General features: G+C 55.4%; 2 protein-coding genes across 2 annotated transcripts; one reads left to right on the top strand and one right to left on the bottom strand.

Annotated features, from left to right (window-relative positions):
- Positions 1–323: 323 nt before the first annotated feature.
- On the bottom strand, positions 324–18716 carry ZMAT5 (zinc finger matrin-type 5). The gene is made up of 6 exons (XM_065692521.1): positions 18611–18716; positions 12967–13189; positions 10960–11022; positions 10677–10757; positions 3611–3722; positions 324–573 (listed from the first exon to the last, which is right to left on the bottom strand). Exons 2-6 carry the CDS (start codon positions 13091–13093, stop codon positions 444–446), a joined length of 513 nt encoding a protein of 170 aa, XP_065548593.1. The 5' UTR covers positions 13094–13189; positions 18611–18716; the 3' UTR covers positions 324–443.
- A 42-nt stretch (positions 18717–18758) lies between these two features.
- Positions 18759–20942, top strand: LOC136020885 (cytochrome b-c1 complex subunit 9). Its single transcript, XM_065692522.1, has 2 exons — positions 18759–18931; positions 20670–20942. The coding sequence occupies exons 1-2, from the start codon at positions 18791–18793 to the stop codon at positions 20715–20717; spliced, it is 189 nt and encodes a 62-aa protein (XP_065548594.1). The 5' UTR covers positions 18759–18790; the 3' UTR covers positions 20718–20942.
- Positions 20943–22811: the final 1869 nt, after the last annotated feature.

Below are 22811 nucleotides of genomic sequence, written 5' to 3'. Positions count from 1 at the left end.
GAAGCAGTTTTACACACTGAACTCCACAGCAGCAAACCCAGGTCATAAACACTGCAGGAAACATTAAACACTGCTTTAAAAAGCCTGGTTACAGCTTCCTTCCCGGCCAGGATCCGCTCTGGAGCAGTGCAGGACGCAGCGCAGACAGCAGCGCTCTGAGGGGGCACATCCTGCCCTGGGGCACATGGAATGGCCACTCTGAGCACAGCAGAGAGCCCCAGGCACAGGGCTGGAGCTCTGCTGAGCACAGATCCTGGTGCCAGTGACAGGGAGACAGCCCCCGGGGGGCTGCAGGTGAGCAATGACACAACACACACAAAGGCTGCAACGGGGCGGGGGGGTTTATTGACGGAAAAGTGTATATGAGTAATTCCAGCCTTTGCCAGGGCAGGTGAGGAGGAAGAATTCCATCTCCAGCACATCCTCTGTGGGGTCCCTGTGCCTCAGCCCCACTGCAGGCCGGGGGGCACCGGCCACCCTCCAGGCGGGGGGGGCTGCAGGGACGGTGGCAGCTCCTGCACCGGTGGCCAGCCCGGCGGGTACTGGAAGGGAGCTGGTTTCTCAGGCAGAGCACTGGGGGGGTGGAAGGAAGGGGCAGAGGTGAGAGGGGCTCAGTGGGCAGCAGGGCCCTGCTTTGGGGCTGAGCATCCCTGTACCCCCCCGCCAGCCTCACCCATAGGGCTCCCTGTCCCCTCCTGCCCCCAGCTCTCCTCACACAGCTGGGTTAGAGGAGAACAAGCAGCACCAGATGCTCCTTTCCAAGCAGGCTGAATCCCAAAGCCAGCTGTGCACTTCCCAAAGGACAAGGACCGCTCGGAAGTGGAGAAGCTGCCAAAGTGATGGGTGTTCGCACAGAAGCACCCTTCAGCAGAGGGAAGAGGCTTCCTCCTCCAGCTCACAGCCTGGGAAACACTTAAGATCCTTCTCTCAGGTTTACTGGTTGAGGCCACTGCAAACAACACACCTGACTGAAGAAGTGCAAAGCAAGGAGCATCACTCCCTTGTCTCCAGCTGAAGAAAGAGCTTGGCTGGGGCAGGTTTAAATTCATGGCAAACACAGCTTTTCCATTAATTCCTGGGTGCAGGGAACTCATCTGTTCCTTAGGACAAGCCCTGACAGCGGCCTTCCAGCCTCTCAGGCCTCTGCCTCTGATGAATCTTTTTAATTGTTATGCCAGGAGAAACCTCATGAATCTCCTTTACATAACGCTCTGGAGAAGCAGCACCCTCCTCTCCCTGCAGGGCCGGCGATGTGGCCAGGAGCCAGCTGCACAAGTTGAGTGCAGTGTTTTCTAGGCAGCTAACACGGAGCCAAGTCATTTGTTGTAATCCTTATCCCCTCGATGGGGAGTTTTCCGGGCTGACGAAGAGACCAGGGTGTGAGGACACAAGCCAAGCCCCTCTCGGGCAGGAGCCCTGCAGCAGCAGTGTGGTGGGGAGCAGGATGAGGCAGACTGCAAGGGGAACAGCAGAGCTATCAAGTAATGAGCTGCTGTGTGAGCAGCAGGACTGATCAATAGGGAGGATGCTGTCTGGGTACTCAATTCCCTGGGGTCTCATAAGAGTCAAGTGCTACCAAAGGTTTGTCTACAGCTGCAGCATTCGGAATGGCTGTCCCATGCAGATTCTCTGGTGTCTAGCAAGGGTCAAGAACACTTCCTTTCTGAAGGCATTAATGGGATCCCTCTCCTCTACCCACTTCCATGTTCATGTAACCTGTAGTATCTCAGACCTCCCTTCTGATGGAACCCAGCAAGTGTGCCCCATGGCAGCTGTGGCAGAAGCCACACTCAGGTGCACTGACAGGCTCCGCTTCCTTCGGGAACCAGGTCAGAAATCAACGCTGCCCTGGCAGAGCTCCACCCCTGAGGGAACCCCACAGACTCCACTCCGCTCCACCGCAGCTCTGCAGACAGCAAGGGCACAGTGTGACTGAAAATGCACCTCAGGTGGAGGCTTCCAAGTGAAGACTGTCCCCTTGAGGCCACCCAGGCTGCAGGAATGGCGGGTGGAAGGCACCCTGTGCCAGCGCCTCAGCACCCTCACAGGGAAGAGCTTCTGCCTAAGAGCTCAGCTCAGTCTCCCCTTGGGCAGGTTCAAGCCATTCCCCTTGGCCTGTCCCTACAGGCCCTTGTCCCAAGCCCCTCTCCAGCTTTCCTGCAGCCCCTTTAGGCACTGGAGCTGCTCTCAGGTCTCCCCTTCAGGAGCCTTCTCTTCTCCAGGCTGCCCCAGCCCAGCTCTCTCAGCCTGGCTCCAGAGCAGAGCTGCTCCAGCCCTCGCAGCAGCTCCATGCCCCCCGGATGACTGTCTTTAAGAACGCACTGCAGCAGCAAGGCTGTACCTGGCCACACGGCCACTTCTGGTGCAGCACAGCGTTTCCTTGGTGCTGCGCTGAATTTGGCAGTAGCTCCATCCATGACTTCCTGCCAGGTATCCTGCCAGTAAGCCCCTGGCAGGCAGAGACAGAAACTCAGCTACACTCATAGGCTGAGGCTTAACACAGCAGCAGCTGTGGAACACGGACTCCCCAGGCACCGGTAGCACAGGGATTGCCTAGAAGAGGCCTCTTCCTTGGCAATGCAACATGACTCCTCTGGCAGACAAAGCAAAACACAGGAGTTGCTTGGAAAGGCAATGCTGGGGCTGAAGACACAGGGGAGAAGAGGAATGAGAGGGATAGGCGTTGGCAAAGCTGGATAGAGGAGGAGAAGCTTTGAGTAGCTGTGTTTAGTTCCTGTAGTAGTTGGTTGTTTCTGAAAGCAACAACCTCAGGAACTCAGCTCTTGTGCAGCTTTGGAGGCAGGAGGGACCAAGTAGATATGAAGGTCTGGAAATTCCTATGGGAATGACCATCTTCTGTATGAGGTGATCTACCCTCAGATCAAGGGATTCATGGGCAAGACAAGCAAAATGCAGCAAGCGAAGTGTAGGGGTTGGAAGGTTCTGGCTGTCCATGAGCACCAGGCAAGGCCAAGGGCAGCCAAGCTGATGGAGAGAACAGAAAGCAACAAGCCCAGACAGGCACCAGAAGGAAGTTCTTGCCCAGACCAAACAGAGGAGAGGACAGGAGCAAACAGATAAAGAACAAGAGAGATCTGGCACCTGCCCAAATGTCATCCAATTCAGCCTGCGGCACAGTCAGGTGAGCAAGGGAACAGCAGGACCCGAATCCCAGTGAATGCCGTGAGGAGGAGCTAATTCCAGCCTCTCCCTGGCAGGGATGTGCAGACAGGGCAGGGGAAGATGGAGAAGCTGTCAACAGATGAGACAGGCTCCTGCCTCTGAACTCTGTGCATTAATAACTCAGCACCACGGTGGCACTGTCCTGCCAGACACTGCTACGTGCTCTGCTTCCCCAGGGCAGCAGGCACAGGCAGCCAGGCCTCGCTTGTGCCCTGGCTGCATGGGGAGACACATCGCTGATGTGGGCACACAAGACTGGAGCCATGTGTGTGTTTGTAGCATGTTCAGAGAGCAGGCACACAGTGCTGGCAGGGCGAGTGTGAAATGAGAGCTCAGGGGGTCCCATTGAGCTGGGACCTCCGATCACCTGCACCTTCTCTTATTCCTCTCTGCCCTGTGAGGGCCAGAAGCAGCAGCCAGCCCGTACCTGTTGCTCTGGGCCGTGCTCAGTCTCTTTGCTCTCTTCTCTAGCCAGTCCTCAATGGTGCCAGGTGAGACATCTGCTCCCTCCTGCTGCAGCTCCTTCGATCTCTGCTCCCCTGGTTGAGAGACAGAGGCTGTCAGACACTCCTGCTGCAGTCCTTTCACTCCATTAACCCACTGCTCATTACCCTGCAGACTCTCTTACGGTGGAGAGCTTGCAGTTTGCCTGTGGCAGCCCCTGTCACCAGCTGATGCTTGGCCTCCTCACTGGTGACAGCTCCAGCCAGACAGAGCCAGGCACGACGGAGCCAGCGCGCGCGGCGGCACTGAGCGGAGGGGAGTCTGACACCCCCTGGGTACATCAGCCTCAGCCTTGCTTGGAGCAGCCTCTGCTGGCCCTGAGCCCTTCCCAAAGCCGTGTCCCTCCAAGAGGCAGGACCCTCTGCCCGGCTGGGTGGCAGTGACAGGGACGCATCCGGATGGGTGCAGGCTGGGCAGCGGTGGGTGTGCGGTGCGGGGTGTGCGCGCAGCCGGAGCAGGGTGTCACACAGCTGTCAGCTCTGTTTAAGGCTCACGCTGTGCGATGCATCCCCAGCCCCGCAGAGCCAGGGCAGGAGCCTGTCACCAGCCCTGCTCAGCTGAGGTGTACGGTCACGGCAGAGGGAGGGGAACAAGCTCCTGTGTTTTCTCCTGTGAGTCAGGAAGGAGCAAGGAGAGCAGCAGGAACCCTCTGCTGTCTACCAGCAGAGCGAGCAGTGTGAGCTGCTTTCAAACTTTCAAGCCCTCCATTGCCCTGGGGAGGTTGTGAGGGATGGATGCCCGCAGGCACCCTGTCCTGCAGCACTGTCTCCTCCGGGAAGGACAGCACAGAGCCAATGGGGCAGCCCAGCACTCCCCAGTCCCTCCCACTGGGTAGAAACCCACAGCTGCCCAGTTAGCAAAGCTCCCCAGTCCCCCCTCAGCCAGAATCCCAGCCTGGTTTGGGTTGGAAGGGACCTTAAAGCTCCTCCAGCTCCAACCCCTGCCACGGGCAGGGACCCCTCCCGCTGGAGCAGCTTGCTCCAAGCCCCTGTGTCCAACCTGGCCTTGAACAGGGACTGGGAACTCATCAGTGACAAGGCAGGAAGGGATGGGAGCAGGGTCTAGCCCGAGTCCTTGACACGGCCACACTCCTGACAGCACGCTGGGGCTGAGGAATGCTCAGAGCTATTGGATCTCCAGCCCAGTGGAAAGTTCCCACCTCACACAAAAGAGGACGTGATACTTTGGTATTAATAAAAAGGGAGCAGAGGCAGCTGGTGTCATTCCCCTCCACCCTGCTCACCAAACCCTCCATGGACAAGTGCTCTGAGGAGCCCTGATCCCATTTCCAGGTGAACCCGGTGCAGCCACCCGCAGCCGTGCCCACCAGGAGCCTGCTCCACACATAGCTCCATATGTCACACATTTAAGGAAAATATTATAGGTTTCCAGACAGGGTGTGAAATGAATATTGCTTGGGCAGAGTGAAGGATCACTTCATCCTAGTGGTGGCAACCAATTATTCATCTGCCTGTTGAATATTAATAGGGATGGCAGAAATGTGCTGCACAATGAGCAGCCGGAGATGGATCATTTGTCATCCAGCCTGTTCATCTGCTGCTGCTGGGGGGGTGACAGTGCACTCCCTGCCACCACACAGCCAGCCTGCCGTGGGGCTGGTGGCAAGGAGCTGCTCTGCAACCCAGAGATAAGGACACTGTACAAGTCTCCTACAGTTATTCCCAAAGAGCAAAGCCCCAGCAGAGCTGTCTGGTGTCAAGCCAACAGCCTGGGTTGTGGTGAGGGCACTGGGGAGGCTCAGTCTGGTGAGCTGGGCACTAAGTTCAGCTCCCAGGTTAGACTTCTCTGGCAACCCTGCCCACAGCCACCTTACTTCCCTTTGTTCCAGGTTTCTCCATGCAGTGAGAACCTGGGCACATCCCACCTCAGCAAGGGGACAAGCAGCAGTTGTGAGAGGCTTCGATGAGGCAGGGAGGAGAAATCACAGAGAGAAACCTCTTCCTCCTCTATGTGCCCTAAGATTTGCTTTTCATCCAACACAAATCAGACCAGAAACTGGCACAGCCTCTTTACAGCAGGGAGCTCCAAAGCCACTGCTCCAAAGTGCCACACCAGGACCTGGTCGGAGCAGCTGCAACTCACTGTCTCATCCAGACAAGCTCACTCTGGCTGCAGTGGAATGACTCCAGGCTGGCCCAGGTTAGGAACACATTCAGCTGGCTCCCCATCCACCCAGCTCCAGGAGTTACTGCTCCAAAGTGCTCCAAACCTCAGGCTGAGAAATCAGGCAGCAGGTACAGGCAACTGTCTGGCTCTGTCTTTGGTCTCCTTTTCCTCTGAAGGACAGATGGCCCACCCAGGAACCACCAAAACCACCAGGAGATTGGAAATACCCCCTGAATACCAACAGTAGTTCCAAGATGTAACCCTGAAAAAGAATTCCAGCCCTCACTCCTCGTACGCGGTTGTGCAGCCAGGCAGACTGCAGCAGCAAGAAGTGTGAAGGTGCTTCCACCCTCCTCGCTGGGCTGTTTGCTTCAAGGTCTAATTACAGCCAATTAAAAGAGCATCTGGAGTCACGAAGCACCTCTCTAATGATGCCAGAGTGGGAGTCCAGATTTATCTTCTCTTCTCATGCAACTTTTTGCATGAATTTTCTTCCTGAACAAGGCACCACTGTACGTGAGATACAACCACCGGTACCGAGCAGGTCCCCCAGCAGAGATTTACATACAACCCTTCAGGTCCCTCCCTGGGTTGGGAGGTGTGGCAGCAAAAACTCCTCCAGAGCACATGAACAGCAGCAGAGAGATGAGAATGATGAGGCCCTGCAACATGAGCAGCTTAAGAAGACTTCACCCCATAGCCAAGAAGCAGCAGAGCTGCCTGCCACCAAGTTAAACTGGTGACCACAGCCACCCCCAGCAGGATCGCTCCTCTTCTGTCCATCACAGGAGCTACTGCACTCACCCAGCTGCAGGTGCCTCTCCTCTCTCAAGCTGGAGCTCACCAAAGGGGCTGGGATGTGTCAGTGCTCCCAGCAGAAGTGACAGGGTTAGCACGGAGCCAATAACTTGAGGCAAGAAGATGGCAATTTGATAGTGACTTGACATGATTGTACTTAAAATGACAGCCTGGAAGTGTCTCGCTGCTGAATGATGCAGCAGATGCAGAAGACTGATGCTTTGATGTGGTAAGAGCTGGGAATATCCCTCCCTCCCTGCCAAAGGTGTAAACTGTTGCTTCTTGAGGAGTATATTCTCCAGGGTGCAGAAATGCTGCAGCCAAACTTGAAGCTGTCAGAGAACAGCAGACAGAAATTTCCCTGCTTAACCCACAGGATTAACACAAACAACAGGGTGAATGAAGGAGAACAGAATATTTCCTTTGTAATAATAGAAATGCATCATTAGCAAGTGGAGCTCACACAGCCCTACCAACACCCAACACTTGACAGGGGCTCAGGGACAGGGTCAATATTTACATGACAAAGAAAGAGCCACCATGGTTTATCGGTGTTTAAAAAGCCAGAATAGGGCTTAGTGGCCTACACCACTTCACTACAGGGTTTCCTTCCACTTTCTTCTGGAGCATCAGCCCTTGGACATAGGTTCAGTGCGGTCTGACAGCTCTTCTGTTCTGCACCCAGGCACCAGCGCTGAGGAAAGCAGAGGTAAGCAGCACTGTGGACCCACCAAGAGACCAGCCGCTGTCAACCCATGAGAGGCAGAGCGAGGTCATCTCCAGCATGGTCACACAAGGCTCTGCACAACATGGTGAGAGGGCTCTGGAGCTTCCAGCCTCTCAGCTCATCTCAAATCCCCAAGCACCCCAGGCTGCAAGTCTGTCACAAGCTCCCAGATGTGGTGTGTTCAGACAGGGTAGCCCCTCTCCAGGGTTCCTGCAGCCCCTTTAGGCACTGGAGCTGCTCTCAGGTCTCCCCTTCAGGAGCCTTCTCTTGTCCAGGCTGCCCCAGCCCAGCTCTCTCAGCCTGGCTCCCGAGCAGAGCTGCTCCAGCCCTCGCAGCATCCCCATGGCCTCCTCTGGCCTCGCTCCAGCAGCTCCACGTCCCTCTTGTGCTGCTGCCCCAGAGCTGGATCAGGGCTGCAGGGGGTTCTCCCCAGAGCACAGCAGAAGGGCAGGATCCCCTGTCTTGCACAGCTTCTCGCGCTCTGGTGGTACAGCTCAGGTCATGGTTGGTTTCTGGGCTGCTAATCTCTGCCCTAAGCCTCACCATCTGAGATAGTGACATTCAGCAGCCTAAAGAGTGGCGAGATGTCCCCATGAAACAGAATGGCAGCTTGGCTTTTGCAGCTGGTTCTTCCATTCAGTCTACCTTATGATGGGCTCTTCTCCACCAAGTCCTGCTGGGCTCTTCTCTCCATCAAATCCCTGCCCAAGCTCCCTGCAGGCTCAACTGGTTGGATTTTGAGGTGTGTGTGCTGCTCAGCCTGCACTTGGCTCACATGGGATTTCCATGGAGTAATGCCGCAAGAGGTGAGCAGGATTTAACTCTACAACCAGGCACTGATGTTAGAGAGGCAGAGCCAAGGCCAAGGCACCCTGCTGTCCCCTGGCCATCACTCCTTGTAGCCTAATCGTTTAACGGAATGTTTGACTTGGCAATACCAATGCAGGGGGTCCAAGCAGGAGCCAGGCAGCAGCTCTCACCAGCCAACTCTCCACTTATGCTGTCTGACACAGTCACTGCTCAGTAACAAGTGTCACTGGCACAGAAACCTGCCCAAGCACAGGGCACTCGCCAGCCTCCCTCTGCAGCTCTGCTCTGCTCCAGAGAGCTTCCACCTCCCTGCAATGAGCAGCTCTCAAGGCCTGGGAATGCCACAGGCTCCTGCAAATAGGCTGCTGGCCTGAGCCACCTCTGGAGCCCAGCACTTAAACCCCATGGCACAGGGGAAGCTTTGGGGCCAGCAGCAGAGACAAGGAGTGTGCCTGACAGCCCAGCACTGCTGGGAAGCTCCAGTTGGGAAGCTCTGGCTCCCACGCAGCCCGGCGGGATGGGGTTTATCGAGTGCCAGTGCTGTTCAGTGATTGATTCACGGAGTCGCCTCAGGGACTCACAGACTGACTCAGCAGCAGGGAGAACAGGAAGAGCTCTGTAGTGTTTGCCTTCCTCCTGCTCCCCAGAGCCAGGAGAGGGGCAGGAGAGAGGCTCTGCCCCATTAAGTGCACCCTCAGTAAATCTGAAAATGACACCAAGATGGCCTGCTGGAAGGCAGGAGGCTCTGCAGAGGATCTGCACAGGCTGGATCCATGGGATGAGGGCAATGGGATGAGGTTCAACAAGGCTCAGTGCCGGTCCTGCACTTGGGCCACAACAACCCCATGCAATGCTCCAGGCTTGAGGAAGTGCAGCTGGAAACTGCTCATGGAAAAGGACCTGGGGGTGCTGACTGATGGAGCTGAGCATGAGCAGCTTGTGCCCAGGAGCCAGGAAGCCCCCAGCATCCTGGCCTGGATCAGCACCAGTGCGGCAGCAGGGCCAGGGCAGGGATTGTGCCCCTGCACTGGGCACTGGTGAGGCTGCACCTCGGATACTGTGCTCAGCTCTGGGCCCCTCACTGCAACGGAGACATTGAGGGGCTGGAGCGGGGCCAGAGAAGGGCACGGAGCTGGTGCAGGGCCTGGAGCCCAAGTGTGATGGGGAACGGCTGAGGGACCTGGGGGGTTCAGATGGAGAAGAGAAGGCCCAGGGGGGACCCGATCACTCCCTACAAGTGCCTGACAGGAGGATGGAGCCAGGAGGGGCTGGGCTCTGCTCCCAAGGAACAAGGGATGGGACAAGAGGAACCGGCCTCAAGCTGCCCCAGGGCAGGTTTAGATGGAGCTGAGAAACAATTCCTGCCCCAGAGGGTGCTCAGGCATTGGAACAGGCTGCCCAGGGCAGGGCTGCAGGCACCGGCCCTGCAAGTGCTCACACACCGTGGAGACAAGGCCTCAGTGCCATGGGGCAGGGGTGGCCTTGGCAGTGCTGGGAATGGTTGGACTGGATGAGCTTAAACGGCTTTTCCAGCCTGGTTGGTTCTGTGATTCTGTGAAATCTCCTATGTCTGCATAATGCACGCACACACTTTCAACACTTAAGGCTGGTTTTGTCAGACTATTGGCAAAACAAGTTTGCTTCAGCAGACAGTGTGGGCACAAGGGCTGCTCAGAAGCTGGGCTGCATTAGGAAGAGCACTGCCAGCAGGTTGCAGAAGTGATCCTTCGTCTCTGCTCCACACTGGTGAGCTTATGTCTGGATGCTGTGTTCAGTGCCGGGCTCCCCAGTACCACAGGGAGTCCCTACTTCAAGCAAGGTTGGGTTGGGACTAGATGATCTCCAGTGGAGATCTCAAATGTTCCACAAGCTCTCACCAACACCTCACATTTCTAACCACCAGGGGAATGAACCCTATAGAGAAGAGAGAGCTGCCAGCCCTTTTAGGGCAAGGAGGTGGCACTCCCAGAATGAAGAAGTTCAGGAGTGCTCTGGAGACTCCCAGCAGGGGAGCAGCTGCCATTCATCCTCTGCCCAAACTTCACTTCCACCCAAAGCCATGGGAGCAGATGCCATTTCTGGACCCAAGACCCCATGTCCTCTCCTCAGGACAACCCATGTGACAGCAGGCTCTTCCCAAGAGCATAAGTAGCAGCTCCCTGGTAATAGCGGAGAGGTGGGGGAAATGAAATCCATAAATTGAAGGGGAAGTGATGTACCAGTGCCCTCTGCTGCTGGCAGGTTTTATTCCCTGACTGAACAAACCCCTGAGGGCTCAGAAAGCCCACTCTGCTTCAGCTGCCTGCTGAGTAGTGACAGCATTGCTCAGCTCCAGGTTTGTGCCTGTGCCAGCAGATCAAGAGCAGAAAGCACATGAAGACCTGCAGCACTGCCAGCCATGCTCCAGGCTCACACAGCACCGGGAGACAGGCAGGAGGGATCCACCACAGGCTCCTCACGTGCCCCTCTGCAGCCCACAGTCCCCACAGCAGCTCCTCCTCACAGCCCCCTGAGTTTGAGGACTTACCTTGAACCTGGGCACTCAGCTTCTCCAGGTCCTGCTCTGTCATGTGGGAAAATCTGCAGCTGGACCCAAAGTCACACTGTCCTGGAAGAAAAGCCATGGAGCTCCATGAGAGCTGCACACACAGGGTCTTCCCTCCTTCTTACACCCGCATGCCAGGCACACAGGTCCCCTTCCCTCCCTTCAAGACACACACACACTCCAGGGCTCCCCAGAACAGCCATGGGCTGGCTCAGGAAGGAGCTGCTGGAGCTCACGAGGTTATTTCTACCTCACAAGAACTCACCTGTTTGCAGAAACTTCCGACAAGGCTTCTTGGTTTGCTCCTCTTGCAGGATAGCAGCAGCATCTAGGGGAGACAAAGAACAAACCAGGGTGAAGATCTCCTGCCCAGCAATACCCCACCCTGTTGTGGTCCGAGACAGCTCAATGGGAAGCTGTTTCGTATGACAACCAGGAACTTACACCAGACAAACTAACAGTTAGCAGTCCCTGCTTGCACCCCTGGCTTCAGCTTTTCAAACACCACCTTCTTAACTCTCTGCTTCATACTCTGTAGGGAAAAGCAGCATGACAGAAAAGGAAGAACTCTGCAGCACAGAAAGAGATTCACCAAGCTCTCAAGAAGAGCCCTTGAAGAACCCTGTGCTGAGGCTCCAGTGGACACCACTGGAATGGTCCTTCACCTGCTGGAGACATCCCTGGGGAAAATGAGCCTAGAAGACACAGCAGCTCCCACAGACTCCATGGAAGAACTTGCACTGGCTGATGCCAGGCCACAGAGTCTGGAGATGAGAGGAGAGGAATCCCCTAATCAGGGATGGGAAGAGGAATTTTATCAATCAGAGGAAACCCAAGGGTTGCAGTCTGGTGAGAAGACAAGCACTAGGTAATGTGCCTCAGCACCACTGACCCAGCCAGAACTGGGCTGGGGCTGTTGATCCTCTACACTTGACCACTCCAGAGAACCCTTCCAACTTCCACATGGGGTCAAGCAGACAGCAGAGCCACCCAGAGCTCAGGGCATTCCTCACCTAGCTAGCCAGGAGCCAAACACAGCCTGCAAGCCCTGATGCTGAGGAACCAGGAGGGAGCAGAGGAACATCCAGGCAATGGTTTCACAGTCAGCCTTTGCCAAAGACACAGTCCTGCTCTCTCTGACACTGGACACACATATCCACCATATTCCTCAGGCTGGCACTAAGATAACTATGTGGTGAGTCAGGTCCAAGCGCAACGCTGGGTGAGAAGAGGACGGTTAAACAGGCAGAGGACACTGGATATTCCTCCAGCATGTCCTGATACAGCCTCCAGCCCCAGATCTTCAATTCCTCCTGTGCCAAACCTCAGTGCATCCAGTCCTCCTCCTCTGCCCGCCCCCTTGGCTGAGATAGATTTGAACATACCAGTGCTGCTCAGTCCTTTCACCCTTCTGGGCTCTCCAGTCAAGCAGTCACATACTCAGCCTCTCCCACAGCCACCCTCAGAACCCCCATCTCTACCTGCTTTCTCCATCTAAACACCCATATTCCTTACTCCTCACACATCAGAGACTGACTGGTCTGCAGAAGGCACCTGACTCACCTTCAGGAACTGTAACTCACTTTGCTCTCTTGGGTCACCAGTCACAGGTTTGCTCATTATGCCAAGAGCTTTATCTGCAGCGTCTGTTCTCAGAAACACCCTCCCTATCTCTTCCAGCTCATCTCAAGCTGATCTCTACAGTTTCCCCTTCCCACATCCAGACACATGAGGCTTTGCCTCTGAGACTGCTTGCCAGCAGCAATATCAAGTCCACAAACCAGAGGTGGGCTAGTTCAGCCTGGAGAAGAGAAGGCTCCTTAAGACCTTAGAGCAGCTCCAGTGCCTAAAGGGGCTGCAGGAAACCTGGAGAGGGGCTTTGGACAAGGGCCTGTAGGGACAGGCCAAGGGGAATGGCTCTAACCTGCCAGAGGGGAGACTGAGCTGAGCTCTTAGGCAGAAGCTCTTCCCTGTGAGGGTGCTGAGGCGCTGGCACAGGGTGCCCAGAGAAGCTGTGGCTGCCCCATCCCTGGCAGTGCTCAAGGCCGGGCTGGAGACAGGGGCTTGGAGCAACCCGCTCCAGTGGAAGGTGTCCCTGCCCGTGGCAAGGGATTTGAACTGGGTGAGCTTTAAGGTCCCTTCAACCCAAGCCAACATGTGATTCACTGGAACAGACAACCTGAATATAAATCATCAGTGCAGATTTATTTCATTTATCCCCCTCACCTATCAAATCCCCAGTTCCAGAAAGAGAGTGGCAGTTGGTACCCACCTCGGAATAAGTCATACCAGGCTCTCTTAGCCCTGAGATGCTGCACTCCATTGAGATGCTTCTTCCTGTTGTGAAGGTTGTCCTGGAAGGACCTGTCACAATAGTCACAGAAGTATCTTTTCCCCATCTCTCTTCTGGCAGAGCAGCGTCAGCGTGGCTGGGAAGCATCAGACAGTTCCTCGGCACCCAGCCCTGGGGACGGAGGATCCAGGATTTACAGCGTCTGCTTCCAGAGGGGAACAACTCAAATCATGTGGGGTTGGCAGACAGAGAAAGAGTAGAGACCCAGCAGTATATATTCTTGTCCATCAGAGACTGGCAAGGCAGCATCTGCTGCATGTACACGGGAGAACAGGCTTGGATCTACACCTCTTGCCTGCCTCAAAGCAAAACCAGGTCTGCTGAAGGAATTCTTCTGCCCTGAGCAATGCTGGAGTTCAGACCCACAGAACAGAGACCCTGAGAGCCAGCAGCTCCCAGCTCCACCTGCACCAGGGAAGCTGCAGCAGAAACTATCCACAGTGCAAAGAGGAGCAAGAGGTCCATGCCATGGCCTCCACTTGGGGCCCAGACTTGAACCCCAGAGCACAGACAACCTCCACAAGCTGCCATGCAAAAGAAGGGACATTCCCCTGTGTTCATCTTTACAAAAGGAAGAAACTCAGCCACTCCTCAAAGATGAAAACCAGCTGATCTGACCTGCACACAGGTGGGAGGCTGCATTACCAACACTGAAGGACCTAACATTTCACTCACTACTGATTTACTTCTGTACACCAAGGGCTGCTCTCTGCACCCTCCCCAGCCTACAGATGTGTCTGCTTCACCAGGTACAGCACTCACAATAGCTGAGATCACAACACCCTTGCAGCCAGGAGGAAAGAACCCCCAAACCATGGGCACCACCAGCAACCTGGAGATGCCCAGTGCTTCTCCTGTCCTGGAAGAAGCTGGTCACATACATATGTGTAGTCTGGAGATGCTGCTGTGGAGTATAGAGGATTAACAGGACAGAACTCCTGTGCTCTCATCTGTGCTGGGCTGGAGCAGGAGGGGTTTGGGATTAAGTGCAGTCCTGTCCCCATCTGCTGTCCTTACTGGAGCTGTGACAGGCACCCTGTGGGAGCTGCCAGTTCTCTGCCAAGTGACACACAGGAACCTGATAAATGCCAAAGATGGATGGACTGGGAGATAAACTCCAGAAGTGATTCTCCACTTTCTGACACCTTGACAGCCAAACGTATTTTAAAAATGGCAGAGAGACCAGAGTAAGAAATAACGATTTTATAAATAAAACAGGCTCAGAATCAATCACAGCCTCCCTCAGAAATCTGCTGCCCATGACCCACAGTGTGTGCTTGAGGCCAAAATCCCCCCCATGTGCTGGGCTGCACCCCCAGAGTGTGAGCAGCAGCACAGGGAGGGGATCCTGCCCCTCTGCTGTGCTCTGGGGAGACCCCCCCTGCAGCCCTGATCCAGCTCTGGGGCAGCAGCACAAGAGGGACGTGGAGCTGTTGGAGTGAGTCCAGGGGAGGCCGTGGAGCTGCTGCGAGGGCTGGAGCAGCTCTGCTCTGGAGCCAGGCTGAGAGAGCTGGGCTGGGGCAGCCTGGACAAGAGAAGGCTCCTGAAGGGGAGACCTGAGAGCAGCTCCAGTGCCTAAAGGGGCTGCAGGAAACCTGGAGAGGGGCTTGGGACAAGGGCCTGTAGGGACAGGCCAAGGGGAATGGCTTGAACCTGCCTGAGGGGAGACTGAGCTGAGCTCTTAGGCAGAAGCTCTTCCCTGTGAGGGTGCTGAGGCGCTGGCACAGGGTGCCCAGAGAAGCTGTGGCTGCCCCATCCCTGGCAGTGCTCAAGGCCAGGTTGGACACAGGGGCTTGGAGCAAGCTGCTCCAGTGGAAGGTGTCTCTGCCTGCGGCAGGGGTTGGAGCTGGAGGAGGTTTATGGTCCTTCCAAACCAGGCTGTGACTTTATGCAGAGCCACAGCCACAGCAATCCCCCTGAGCTGAGCATGCTGAGCTAAAGCAGTTCTGCCAAGCCCCCTGCCAAGCACCCATGCACCCATCCTGGCATCATATGAGCAGCAGCACAAACCCCCTGCCTTTCCCTGCTCCCGGAACCCTGCTTCACATTCAAGTCCCTGGAAAACTCTCGGGCTTCACCCCACAAGTTAAACCAGAGTCTCCTCCATCTGCATTTGATGGAAAGATCCAATTTTTCTGAATCAGCTTGCAAACTTTCATACTGAAGGACAAATACTCAGAAACTGCAGCTGAACGCGAAATCTCTTTGGTTTAAGGTCCTTTCCTTGGTCTCCTGGTGAAATACCCCATCAGGAGGTGATGAGCCAGTTACCTCTCCCTGATGCAACTGCAGACTGCTTCACCTGCAAACAGTCAGACCTGGCTCCTGCTTGGATGCTGTAACTCAGCTCTGCAGGGCTTGAGGTGTGAAACTGTCCTACTTCAGCCCAAGAAACCAAAACCAAGTACTGCTTAATGAACATTAAGATGCAATTTCCCCCATCCTTTACTAGCAGCTTTGCTGTGCTCTCGTGGGGCTGCTGGGATCCAGAGGGAACACTCACACTCTGCTGTGGCTTTTAAGTATGAAAACCCCCTTCTGCATCTTATTCCATAGTGTCCCGAAGTTCCTGGGAACAGAAAAGCTTCCTGCTTCAGCTGCTGGCTCCTGCACTCCATCTCTGCAGCTCAGCTGCTCTGAACGAGAAAAACAAATGAGATTCTGCAGTGGTCCCACACAAGTTTCCAGAGCTCTCGCTGGGAATTCTGCCTGCAGAAGCCCAGCAGCAGCAGCCTTTGAAATCCTGTTTCCAACTTTTCCTTTCATCACCCCACCAGCAATAATTGCAGGAGCTCCTTCCCCCTCCTTCGCCAACAAAAGCTCCTGCAGATTCCAGGCAGCCAGATCCCACACCCCACAGGTGCCGGCTTCCAAATCCTCCCAGCAATTCCCATTGCAGGGGATGAATGGAATAAAAATAAAGCAATTAGAGGAGCATCTCATTCTCCTAGAGATCACCCCTTCCAAAGAACACTTATTTCCATCTTGTTAAGGATTCAGATGCTGGACTGTCTTGGCTGGATTCTCACAAGCCTCTGCAGTAGCAGCAATCCACAGTGCCCTGTGCCGAACTCGTAGGGAGGAATAAAAGCAGCCCCTGCATAAGGCTGTAACCTACTTGCAGTTCCCACATGGCTCCCCCAGTAAACAAAGAGCATTATTCAGCTGCAAACAGAGATGTTTGCTAATTAAATCCATGTTAGACATTATGAAATCAAGTCAATGGAGCTGCTTTAGAACAAGCTGCTTCAGCGTGGCCATAGGTGACCACTGCCAGCCCCTCATTTGCAACTGAATTCAGGCAGACAGACCTCTGGACACACAGGCAGGTTTCAGACACCTTAAGTCTTTCTGCAGAAGTCCAAACACACACAAAAATCGGGGCTTTGCCTTGTACCATGATGCTTAAAAGCATTAACCACAATCCCCTCTCTTGTAGCCTCCTGCAGCCACGTTGGGAGGTATGGCAGGTGGTTCACCCATCTGGCTGAGGTGCTTGGTAGGACTTGAGGCAAGACCTCATGCACCATCCTACACCTTCCCTTCTGCAATTGCTGCCACAGCACTTCTCATTGGCTGCAGGTCGTATTTAGGACTCGCTGGGGGGTTCTTTCACTGATTTCCCAAGATGTGGACAGCGGGAAGAAGGTGACCCCGAAACGGGCACACGCAGGTGTGGGTCTGTCTCGTGTAATGGCTTTTCTCCTTGCTGAACCCTGAGGATTGCTGCTGGGCCTTGACCTCAATTTCCTGCTGCCTCATAGCCCAGGCTCGGGGCCATTTCAGCCACTCTGGATACCCAGGCAGATGTGAAGTTAATTAAATCTAAGTGTCAAGCTTATGACATTCGGCTGCCAGTTTAAATGTGCTCATATCTCCATGGGAACAGAGCCTGCCAGCACCTCCCAATGACAGAGGGACAGACCCTGACCTCTGTTACACCTGGTGTAAACATGGAGCTTAATAGTAACTGCGCTTTCCAACGGGGGACAGCACTAGGGGCACAGGAATACATCAGGCACCTTCCAGGCTTCATGTGGGTTTCCAGCACAAGCAGAGGCTTTGCCCGAGCCCAGATCTCCACAGGAGCTGCATGCAGGGAGCCAAATGTTAATAACTTCAGAGAAATGAGTGCCCAGCCAGACCACGAGCTCCTTCTGAGCAGCCAAGAGGACTGAAACGACAGAGCAAGCATCACCTGAGTATCTGTCCTCAGACCTCATGGAGATGCTCCTGTAACAACACTCCTGCAGAGAGATGACTTCAGGTTTAAGATTCCCCTGATCCCCGGCTGTCCTCCTGTTGTAACCGCAAATGTGCCTCTTTCCCACCAGCACTGGAGCTGCCCTGGAGCCCTCTGCCCTCACTGAGGTTAAACAGTACCAAAAACACGAAGAGACGGTGGCAAACAGGAACGTTTCCACTTCAGTTGCGCCACACGGGGTCATTAAACAGGGGAAGTTTAGACTGGATATAAGGAAGAAGTTCTTTGCTGTAAGGGTGGTGAGGCACTGGAATGGGTTGCCCAGGGAGGTTGTGAGTGCTCCATCCCTGGCAGTGTTCAAGGCCAGGATGGACAGAGCCTTGTGTGGGATGGTTTAGTGTGAGGTGTCCCTGCCCATGTGGGGGGGTTGGAACTGGATGATCTTAAGGTCCTTTCCAACCCGAACTATTCTATGGTTCTATGTCATGCTCTGCCCTGGCGCAGCCACAGAATCCCCGAATGGGCTGGGTTGGAAGAGATTCCCCGGTGTCTAGCAAGGGTCAAGAACACTTCCTTTCTGAAGGCATTAATGGGATCCCTCTCCTCTACCCACTTCCATGTTCATGTAACCTGTAGTATCTCAGACCTCCCTTCTGATGGAACCCAGCAAGTGTGCCCCATGGCAGCTGTGGCAGAAGCCACACTCAGGTGCACTGACAGGCTCCGCTTCCTTCGGGAACCAGGTTAGAAATCAACGCTGCCCTGGCAGAGCTCCACCCCTGAGGGAACCCCCCAGACCCCCAAAAGCTGGAGAGGTGCCTTTGACAAGGGCCTACAGGGACAGGACAAGGAAAACGGCTGGATGCCACCCTGTGCTGCCGCACCGGCAGGCTGTGCTTCCCATGGCCTTTTTGTATGCTGTAAATGGTTAAAAAAGGTCCTTGGCTGAGGTCATAGAACCCCAGCCTGGTCTGGGTTGGAAGGGGCCTTACAGCTCCTGAGCCCCAACCCCTGCCCCGGGCAGGGACCCCTTCCACTGGAGCAGCTTGCTCCAAGCCCCTGTGTCCAACCTGGCCTTGAGCACTGCCAGGGATGGGGCAGCCACAGCTTCTCTGGGCACCCTGTGCCAGCGCCTCAGCACCCTCACAGGGAAGAGCTTCTGCCTAAGAGCTCAGCTCAGCCTCCCCTCGGGCAGGCTCAAGCCACCACAGCGCTCACCGCCCTCCGCAAGGGCCCAAACAGCGGGCAAACACCGAAACTTCCCCCCTTCTCCTCCCCAGCCGACACCAGGCCCGTCCCGCCGCCGGAGCGGAGCCCACCCTGCGCTCCCAACTTCACTGCAGCCGAACCCGAACCCACCGGGACGCGCTGACGGGGCCGGTTTTACCTCATGGAGGCCACCGCCGCTCCTCTCCACCAGGCCCCGCGGCCACTGCGCCTACAACCCCCACAATGCACCGCGGCACCAGCAGGACCGGCGCCTACAGCCCCCACAATGCCCCGCGGCAGCGCTGCGCGCCTGCGCAGAGCGCGGTGAAGATGGCGCTGCTGCGGCAGGCGTACAGCGCGCTGTTCCGCCGCACCTCCACCTTCGCCCTCTCCATCGTCCTCGGCGCCGTTCTCTTCGAGCGCGTCTTCGACCAGGGCGCGGACGCCCTCTTCGAGCGCCTCAACGAGGGGGTAAGGGCGGGCGGGACCGCCCCGGGATAGGCCGGGCCGTGAAGGTCAGGCTGAGGCCTTGCCGCAGGGCCCGCTGCGAGGCCTCCCGCAGCCGCCAAGGGGAAGGAGGCGCTGGGTTGCGGGTCCGTGCGGGGGCTGCCGTTAGCAGGGAGGTGCAGGGCTGCTGTCCGGGTGCTGGGTGAGCTGTGTCCGGTCGTCCTCGGGTTTCACTGTGGTGGGATAAGAGCAGCCCGGATCCCGGCTCGCACGCACAGGACGTGGAAGGTTCCTGGGCAGGGTGTGAACAGTGCAGCGCATTCCCGAGCAGGAGGCAGGGAATGCGGGCACTTCCATCTTGCAACAAGGAAAACCCCCCGAGCTTGGCGTGTTGCACGGCCCCACCTGCAGCACAGGGTCCCGTGCCCTGCTGCTGTCCTTGGAGCACCAAGGGCACAGTGTCCTGGGATCACCGGGTCACCTTAGTAGCTGAGTAGAGCTGCCCTGTGCCTTCCCTGGTGCCCTCTCTGCTCCTCAGCAGCATTTTCACTGCCCTGGGGTAACACCAGGGCTTGGGGACCTGCAGACACAGCAGAGAGCAAGAGCAGGGGCCTTGCCCCTTCGTCTTTAGCAGCAGTTAAAAGCTGACATAAAATCACATCTGAACATCACCTTTGTGCTCTAGGACTTTGGTTTAATTATAGCATTAATTTTCCATGTCCTAGTGGCAGGTTGGGAAATTACAAGGGCCTATAGGGACAGGCCAAGGGGAATGGCTTTAACCTGCCCAAGGGGAGACTGAGCTGAGCTCTTAGGCAGAAGCTCTTCCCTGTGAGGGTGCTGAGGCGCTGGCACAGGGTGCCCAGAGAAGCTGTGGCTGCCCCATCCCTGGCAGTGCTCAAGGCCAGGTTGGACACAGGGGCTTGGAGCAAGCTGCTCCAGTGGAAGGGGTCCCTGCCCGTGGCAGGGGTTGGGGCTGGAGGAGCTTTAAGGCCCCTTCAACCCAAACCAGGCTGGGATGATTCTGTGCAATTAGTGAGGATGATAACTTGGGGTTTAAATCTAAAGCACTGTCTGGGACAAATAGCAGAGCCCAGCACACTCCTCACCCTGTGCAGTGCTTCCTGTCAGTTCTGATGGCTGCAGCACATTTCAGAGCCTGTAACAGTATCCTTCCGTGCATCCCACCTCTCTGGGAGCAGAAAAGCCCTTTCCAGTCCCAATGGGAAGCTAAGGCAGTGTGAGTGGAATTCCCTAATGATCTCCAGCTCGCAGGGCAGATCAGGCCAAGTGGGATGTGTGTGGCTTCACCCCCCCATCTCATCTGAAAGCTCTGAGCCCAACTCATGCCTACCCCATCCTGCAGACCCAGGCCTGTAGGGAGGTGAGGCACAGCACCATCCATGGGTGCTGTACTTGTGAAGGCCCAAAAGAAGGGGAGGAAGGTGGGAGGGACACACAGCACAGTGAGAGGACAGAGTGTCCCACTGTATCTCTTCCACAGCAGGAAGCCACTTCATGGCCCTGGACCTCCTCCCATATAGTGGGGTGTACGCCTTGGCAGGGAGGTGCAGGTTGAGGGGAACCCCCTTGTCCCATACCCTGCTGGCACTTGTGGGTGTGTTTTCATGCAAACTCTTCTTTCCCCTCTTGCTCTTGCTTTTCATGGTTGTAGGTGTCATGATAACTTGTATTTTCAAGTGCAGCATTACCCCAGGAGCACTGAAAAGCTGGCTAAGATTGGGGTTTGTTTTGCATACAGAAACTGTGGAAACACATCAAGCACAAGTATGACCAAAGTGAAGACTGACATGCTCAGCAGCAGGAGCCAGCCCAGGGTGGCAGAAAACACTGCAGAAAAGTATTTGTCCTCCTGAAACTGGTTGTCTCAAAATGGAAACGGGTTCCTGTCTGAACAACTCCGAGCCAGATTGTATCAGCCACCTCCTGATATGATATAAAGCAAGATGGACTCAAGGAGTTCTGCTGCTGTCCTCAAAGTTACTGTGTTAAAATAAAACATTCTTGGTCCACATGTCCTGCCTCTGCCTTATCCTTGGGCCTGACTAACTTCTTACAGGATCGTAGAACAGTTTGGGTTGGAAGGGACATTCACAGCTCATCCAGTCCAACCCCTGCAATGAGCAGGGACATCTTCAACTAGATCAGGTTGCCCAGAACCACATCTCCATTTAGGAGAGTGCTTAAATACACCTACAGCTTAGTTCTAAGACACCGTAAGAAACCACAGCTTCCTAAAAATGGTCTAAAAGACCTGAAAGCACTTGTGCAGCTGTGGTCTGACTGCCACTGCCATGGCTTCTGCCTGATGAGAGCCTTCAGAGAGACGTAAGGAGCTGTCTGCTTTCTTCTAGTCTTGTTCAGGGAAAAGCGGGAATCATTGATGTGCTCCTCTGTCAATCATTTACATTGCTGAGACTGGGCTGGTGCCTGGCCTGTCTCCTTTCCCAGAGGCTGCCTTACCCTCAGCCCTTCCAGTCTCCAACCCACTACTGGGCTGAGAATGGGCACAGCAGGTAACTTTCTGCTTCTCCAGAGCAATGGGATGTAAATCTCCTTCCAAGCCATCTCTCTGCATCCTGGCTCCTTGAGGGGCTCAAGGGACAGAAGCATCTCACCAGGGTGGTGTGGCAGGGCACAAGCCTGCCTCCATCCTGTCCTGCTGGGAGGGGAGGAGAGTCCTTGGATCTGCACCCCCTGGCTGGGAGCAGCAGACTGAGGGGAAGGAGTTGTTCTCAGCAGCTCCACTGAGGAGCCCACGCCTGTTCCCAGTGGCCATTCCAAACACCTCTCCCTTCTTAGGGAAGGGCTATTCTGGTACTCGTTGGAGTAAGGATTCAGTTAATTCCTCCAGGCTCTCAGGTAGCTGGAGGAAGACCTGGCTGAGTGACTCCTGCTCTTCTCCCTGTGGCAGCCTGGAAAAGCCAGGTCTCTTCCCTCCTCACTGTATTTCCACTAATCAGGAGGCATTTTAGCAGTGGCTGAGGCAGAGCAAATTAGAGCCAGTGCTAATGCAAGCAGCTTCAGTGGGTTTGCAAATCGGTGTCAGGAGTAAATCCTAAATCAGGAGTAAAGTCTAAACCCAGAGGACTTGAAAAAACACCGTGCTTGTGGTTTGTGAGCAAAAACCAACTGCAGCTTTCAGGGCCCCAGCTGCACTTTAAAGAGATGCTTTAGAGGATGGTTTAAGGTTTCCTGGAATGATTTCACTCCGTGGATGACTCCCTGCTTTACCACCAGCTCTGCCTGCAGTGCTGAGGGCTGCACGCTGTGCTGAGCAGGTGAGAGATTTGCAGGTGCTTAGAAGCACCAACTAAAGATGACTCTGTATTAGGAAGGAGGAGGCAAGTGTTGTAGTGGGTTGGCAGAGAGTAAATGAAGCTACTAGTGCAGAAAACAGCAGCTATGGAAGAGCAGTTAGTTATCCTAGCAGCTGATTTCCCCTGATAAAGGAGCTGGGGAAGCTGGTAAATGTAATTCCCTTTCTCCTCTGCCTTATCGTTACTGGGGTTGCAAAGAACAATCTTGTCTGGAGCTCTCAGGACTTCATCTTACGTGCATGGCAGCAACAGCACTGGTACACTTGGAGGAGAGCCCAGCTTTGGCAGCAGCACTGATCGCACAGCGCCGGAGTCCCGCCCTCTGCGTAAAACCCGGCAGCCACCTACGTGCTCCGGAGCTCATTGCCAGAGCGCTCCTGCTGCGGCATTCCCAGTGGGAAGGCAGCGCTGGGTGCACCCTGGAACATCACCCACCGCTGGGGTCCTCAGCCACAGGCACCTGCGCAAACCACAGGGAATGGTGGTGGGGAGCAGGGTAACTGTCTACCTGCGAGCTCAGCTCCACCATGGGGACAGCGCTCCCAGAATGTGCCAGTGCTCCG

The sequence above is a fragment of the Lathamus discolor genome, chromosome 12, assembly GCF_037157495.1.
Source record: "Lathamus discolor isolate bLatDis1 chromosome 12, bLatDis1.hap1, whole genome shotgun sequence".
In the NCBI taxonomy this organism is placed as follows: Eukaryota; Metazoa; Chordata; class Aves; order Psittaciformes; family Psittacidae; genus Lathamus; species Lathamus discolor.
The sequence above is the reverse complement of the archived record's forward strand: the minus strand, read 5'-3'. Positions and strand labels throughout refer to the sequence as shown.